The sequence below is a fragment of the Euphorbia lathyris genome, chromosome 4 (assembly GCF_963576675.1).
Source record: "Euphorbia lathyris chromosome 4, ddEupLath1.1, whole genome shotgun sequence".
Classification (NCBI taxonomy): domain Eukaryota; kingdom Viridiplantae; phylum Streptophyta; class Magnoliopsida; order Malpighiales; family Euphorbiaceae; genus Euphorbia; species Euphorbia lathyris.
The window spans coordinates 66,471,856-66,478,449 of NC_088913.1; the positions used below are offsets into that span (position 1 = coordinate 66,471,856).

The 6,594-nt window shown below is 32.9% G+C and overlaps 1 protein-coding gene across 1 annotated transcript; it reads left to right on the forward strand.

Annotated features, from left to right (window-relative positions):
• Positions 1 to 5,025: 5,025 nt before the first annotated feature.
• LOC136226462 (aquaporin TIP1-3-like) lies at positions 5,026 to 6,359 on the forward strand. The gene is made up of 3 exons (XM_066014957.1): positions 5,026 to 5,227; positions 5,454 to 5,704; positions 5,799 to 6,359. Exons 1-3 carry the CDS (start codon positions 5,095 to 5,097, stop codon positions 6,171 to 6,173), a joined length of 759 nt encoding a protein of 252 aa, XP_065871029.1. The 5' UTR covers positions 5,026 to 5,094; the 3' UTR covers positions 6,174 to 6,359.
• The last annotated feature ends 235 nt before the right edge of the window (positions 6,360 to 6,594 follow it).

Below are 6,594 nucleotides of genomic sequence, written 5' to 3' on the forward strand. Positions count from 1 at the left end.
CATTTCATTTCCCTCTTTGTGTTTCGGAACCTTCTCACCTATTCTTTGCTTAGGCTTTTCATCTGCCGCATCAGAACTCTCAGCATTACCTATAACCTGATTGTCTTTAACATCTGCAACACTAGTAAAATTCACTGGTGGTTTCAAATCAAGGATTCTTTGTTTCTCTGATGGTTTCAAATCAAGGGTTCTTTGTTAGTTTCTCTCTCAAAAATCAATTGTTTTTCAAGATGTTTGCTTTTTCTTGTACTTTTTTAGAGATGGAAATTCAATTGTTGGTGGTAAATCCACCATTTCATTTCCCTCTTTGTGTTTCGGAACCTTTTCACCTATTCTTTGCTTAGGCTTTTCATCTGCCGCATCAGAACTCTCTACATTACCTATAACCTGATTGTCTTTAACATCTGCAACGCTAGTAAAATTCACTGGTGGTTTTAAATCAAGGGTTCTTTGTTTCTCTGGTGGTTTCAAATCAAGGGTTCTTTGTTAATTTCTCTCTCTAAAACCAATTGATTTTCAAGATTTTGCTTTTTCTTGTGCTTTTTTAGAGATGGAAATTCAATTGGTGGTAGTAAATCCACTATTTCATTTCCCTCTTTGTGTTTCAGAACCTTTTCACACATTCCTCGCTTAGACTTTTCATCTGCCGCATCAGAACTCTATGCATTACCTATAACCTGATTGTTTTTAACATCTGCAACGCTAGTAAAATTCACTAGTGGTTTCAAATCAAGGGTTCTTTGTTAATTTCTCTCTCTAAAATCAAATGATTTTCAAGATGTTTTCTTTTTCTTGTACTTTTTTAGAGATGGAAATTCAATTAGTGGTGGTAAATCCATCATTTCATTTCCCTCTTGGTGTTTCGGAACCTTTTCACCTATTCTTTGCTTAGGTTTTTTATCTGCCGCATCAGAACTCTCTGCATTACCTATAACTTGATTCTCTTTAACATCTGCAACGCTTATAAAATTCACTGGAGGTTTCAAATCAAGGGTTCTTTGTTTCTCTGGTGGTTTCAAATCAAGGGTTGTTTGTGAATTTCTCTCTCTAAAATCAATTGATTTTCAAGATGTTTGCTTCTTCTTGTACTTTTTTACAGATGGAAATTCAATTGGTGGTGGTAAATCCACCATTTCATTTCCCTCTTTGTGTTTCGGAACCTTCTCACCTATTCTTTGCTTAGGCTTTTCATCTGCTGCATCAGAACTCTCTGCATTACCTATAACCTGATTGTCTTTAACATCTGCAACACTAGTAAAATTCACTGGTGGTTTCAAATCAAGGATTCTTTGTTTCTCTGATGGTTTCAAATCAAGGGTTCGTTGTTAATTTCTTTCTAAAAAATCAATTGATTTTCAAGATGTTTGCTTTTTCTTGTACTTTTTTAGAGATGGAAATTCAATTGATGGTGGTAAATCCACCATTTCATTTCCCTCTTTGTATTTCGGAACCTTTTCACCTATTCTTTGCTTAGGCTTTTCATCTGCCGCATCAGAACTCTCTGCATTACCTATAACCTGATTGTCTTTAACATGTCCAACTCTAGTAAAATTCGCTGGTGGTTTCAAATCAAGGGTTCTTTGTTTCTCTGGTGGTTTCAAATCAAGGGTTGTTTGTTAATTTCTCTCTCTAAAATCAATTGATTTTCAAGATTTTGCTTTTTCTTGTGCTTTTTTAGAGATGGAAATTTAATTGGTGGTGGTAAATCCACTATTTCATTTCCCTCTTTGTGTTTCAGAACCTTTTCACCTAATCTTTGCTTAGGCTTTTCATCTGCCGTATCAGAATTCTCTGCATTTCCTAAAACCTGATTGTCTTTAACATCTGCAACGCTAGTAAAATTACGCCCCACCCTATGGTGTGGACGTGATGTTCATTCGCCCACCTCCGATTCCGTAAATTTCTCCCAATTCCTCACAGATTCAAAAACGAAGCACAAATCGACAAAAAAACCCCGTAAATCTAACCATTAGTGCTTTGCCTTTACCGCCCCTCTCACGATCCATGCTTTGATTGAGAAATTAGTCTGGATTTGATCAATTAGAGTTTAGGGTGTTTGAGAGGTTTTGAAATTTTTGAAAATTTAGCCAAAGGGTATTTTGGTCTATTCACGGGGCTAGGGGTGGGAAAGTGTTGCTATGTATGTAATTCACAAGTTATATCATGTGTATATGCCATTTTTTTAGAATGTAATTAAGAATATAAATTAGGGAAAAGTATAAAAATAAACTTGGGGTTACACTTGTTTTCGATCGGCACCTTTGCGGTTTAAAAATTTACAAAATGGTACCTTGAGGTTCATTCTGTTAGCAAACATTTACCAAATTGACTAACAGTGTTAAAAGTTGAAGGTAAAAAAAGTTAATTTCATCCTTATATTTATTTATTTTATAAATTAACCCTATTATTATCTAATTATCACAAACAAACCCTAAAATAAAAATTAAAAATCAATTATACAATCTTCTCCATCTCTTTAATTTCTTTTTTTTTTCTCTCTTCTCTCGCATCTTTCTTAATTTTTTTTCTCTCTAAAATCAATTTGGGATATAATTAAAGAGAGAGAAACTATCAACAAAATCAAGTAAGCTCAAATTACAGAAACTATCAACGCATCTGATAAAAAAAATAGCGGATTTTCATAAATTTTCTTCATAATTTTCAAATGATTTCATGGAAACTTAGTAATAGCGGATTTTGAAAGTTGTTCTACAATGTGAATTCATCCATGAGAAGTTTTTATTGTTACTTGAGTTAATTTCTTTGTTTTTAGCAGGTTTTTGTTTAATTTGGACATAGTTAGCATCATGAGATTCGAGAAAGGAAGTAAAGTGGAGGTATTTGAGCAGAAAGGATGGGTTGATAGTTTACTACATGGTTAAGTTAATTGGATATTCAAGGGAACTTCTATTGCGCAAAGTTCACCTTAGTGTGCGTCAATTTTAATCAGATATGCGTTGATAGTTTCTCTCTTTAATTATATCCCTAATTGATTTTAGGGAGAAAAATTAAGAAAGATATGGGAGAGAAGAGAAAAATAAGAAAAAAAATAAGAAATTAAAAAGATGTAGAAGATGATATAATTGATTTTTATTTTTTATTTGGGGGTTTGTTTGTGATAATTAGATAATAAGGGAGTTCATTTTTAAAATAAATAAATAAATATAAGGACCAAATTAACTCTTTTCCCTTTGACTTTTAAAACTGTTAGTCAATTTGGTATGCGTTTGCTAACGAAATGAACCTCAAGGTGCCATTTTATAAATTTTTAAATCACAAGGGTGCCGATAAAAAATCAGATGTAATCACAATGTTTATTTTTGTATTTTTCTCTATAAATTATTAAAAGAGAAAATATTGCCTATAAAATATCAATGTCCTTGTCATTTTATACAAACAACTATTAGCAATCAGCTAAAATTTTACCAAACAAGTTTACACAAACATTCAAATCAGTTAGTTAAATCATCAAACCAAAAAGATAATCAATTAATATAGCTAATGTAATCCGCTAACAATAATTTGCCAAATAGGGCCACTACTTGTTAAGGGATATTGATAAAATTTGACCTTAACATTCTTAAAGAATTATATATTTAGCCTAACATATAAAACCATACAAATTTGATTTTAACGTTGCCCAATCAACATCAATTTTAGCTACATATTACCGAAAATTTAAAAAACCTGGGTTGACTGTTATTTAACTGTCACACCAAATCTTCTAAATAAGTTTGTCAATAAACTGAACCAGTTTCGTACGATTTTTATTGGTTATTTTTAACTATATTAATAACACAATAAACATTAGACACTTTGATAATATTTTATTTTTTTTTATAGTGATTAATTTATATGTGACAGACTTAGTTATTATCAGTTTAACATGTTTTTTTTGTAAATGTATCACTAATACATTAAATATCTTAGATACATAAAGTCTTATTTGGTCCTTATGGTATTCAAAATTTTACCATTTGTCCCATGTGGTATTCCTATATGTGACATTTAATCCATTTTATATGAAAATTTATCCGATTTGCTAATTCTTCTTACATATCACAACTTTTAACACGTGGCATGTATACGGCCAATTATTTTAATTTTCTTTTTTCCATATAGACTTTATACGTGGATAAATAAGAAAATGGTAAGTTTACCCACTCCTAAAGAGTGGACAAACCACAAACATTGATGAAAATTTAAAATGGACTTTACAGATTACCTACCAGTAAAAGTTAAATTTTGATAGAGTGATGAATCAAAAATCAAACTTAACAAGCAGATATTCAACTTTTTATTATTCGGGCTAACCTTCATTAGCAGTGTAACTATTAAAATAATAATCAAACCAATTTTTTCACATTTTTCCTATGATATTGTTGGAAAGAGTTAAGATTAAGTTTGGATCATTAGATTAAGGACAAATCTGCATTTGAATGAAAATGTTAGGGCCATCCATATATTAATATTGTATTTTTTTTTCTAACATTTTAATATTGGAATTAAAGCCCAAAAATAGACCAATCATGCACTTAAATTATACTCCTAATAATATTAACATTAAGAAAAATTGAACTCATAGTCTAATTTAATGACCGTCCACGTGATAAATTATATAACGCTCCCCCACAAAAACTAACCTTAAAATAGGCCCACAAGCCACACCAGTCACAAATGTTTGAATATTCAAACAAAAATGACGGTCGTCGGTCCGACTCCAAAACTCTACGTCCTTGAGAAACTCATGATTTAAATAAATAAATAGTGACCACATTAATTAATTATTCACAATCATAAGTGGGACCATGGTCGGCGATCGATCTGCATCGCCGATTTATTTGCCGCTAAAATTCAATGTTGCCTGTCATTTTCACTAGCTGTAAAGTCACCGACTGTCACTTGATTATAGAATCCTCCCTCCTTGGACTTATTCACCGGGTACGGGCTAATACCGGTTCTATAGCCGTTATTTCAGGTATATATATAGATAGGGAGAAATAATGTACTCACTCCAAACTAAGCTATACAATTTAATACAAATAAATACACAAGGCAAGGATAGAAAAAGAAAACTTCTAATTTCTTTTAAAAATGCCAATCCAAAGAATTGCAGTTGGACACCCGGGCGAGGCCAGCCAACCGGATGCTCTCCGGGCAGCTCTTGCCGAGTTCTTTTCTATGGTTATTTTTGTATTCGCCGGTTCTGGATCCGGCATGGCTTTCAGTAAGACTTACTCTCTTTTTTTTTTCTCATTTTTCATTAATTCTATAGAAAAACTGAACAAATTTAGAATTACCGACGGATAGGTATGTAATTTCCGTCTCGATAATTTCAGAATTTGACGGAATTTGCAACGGAATTTTAATTATTGATGCTAATAAATAGAAATTGAAATTAAATTTATTGTAAATCTATATATATGCTAATTGGGGAATATTTAATTTGGCAGACAAGCTAACGGACAACGGGGCAGCAACACCAGCTGGTCTAATAGCAGCGGCACTAGCTCACGCGTTCGCATTATTTGTGGCGGTTTCCGTCGGTGCAAACATCTCCGGCGGTCATGTAAACCCCGCAGTCACTTTTGGGGCATTCATGGGAGGCCACATTTCTCTCTTACGAGGAATTTTATACTGGATAGCCCAATTGCTCGGATCTGTCGTTGCTTGCTACCTTCTAAAATTCTCCACCGGCGGATTGGTATAAAATAATTCACATTTTTCCACAATTTTAAAACACGTGCATCTATTAGAAACACATTTTACTAACTAATTAATATATGTCTGTATTGCAGGTAACGCCAGCATTCGCGTTATCGGCAGGAGTGACATCATGGAACGCGGTTGTGTTTGAGATAGTGATGACATTTGGGCTAGTGTACACAGTGTATGCAACAGCAGTGGATCCAAAGAAGGGAAATTTAGGAACCATAGCTCCAATTGCAATAGGGTTCATAGTTGGTGCAAACATTTTAGCCGGTGGTGCGTTTGATGGTGCATCTATGAACCCAGCTGTGTCTTTTGGTCCAGCTTTTGTGAGCTGGACATGGACTAACCATTGGGTCTATTGGGTTGGTCCATTGATTGGTTCAGCCATTGCAGCTATTGTTTATGATAATGTTTTTATTGGTGATGGTGCACATGAGCCACTTCCTACCAATGATTTTTAAGTAATTAATTATGATTTTTTTTATTAATTCATAGATAGAAAAATGCCTCTATGATCATCTCCTCCTTTATTTTTAGATTGAGGAGTAATAAAATTAGATGGCATTTGTTTTAGGTGTTTTCACTCAAAGTTATTGTCATTTTATTTGTGCTATCAATGAAACTGTTCTGTTTTTTTTCCCCATCAATTCAGTAATTTATCGGAAGGTAAAAGTACATATGATCTGATTACACAATACAAAATCGATGCTAATCCGAAAATGACATGTGAATATTTAAAATTATTCTTATATTTTCTCATGTTCTTACATGTCATATTTATTAATAAAGGTAATAAAAATACAATTATTACTTGCAATCACGACTCGAACCTCTTATATTAGGGAAAATTACAAAACTCGGTCAAATGGGAGACCCATTTAC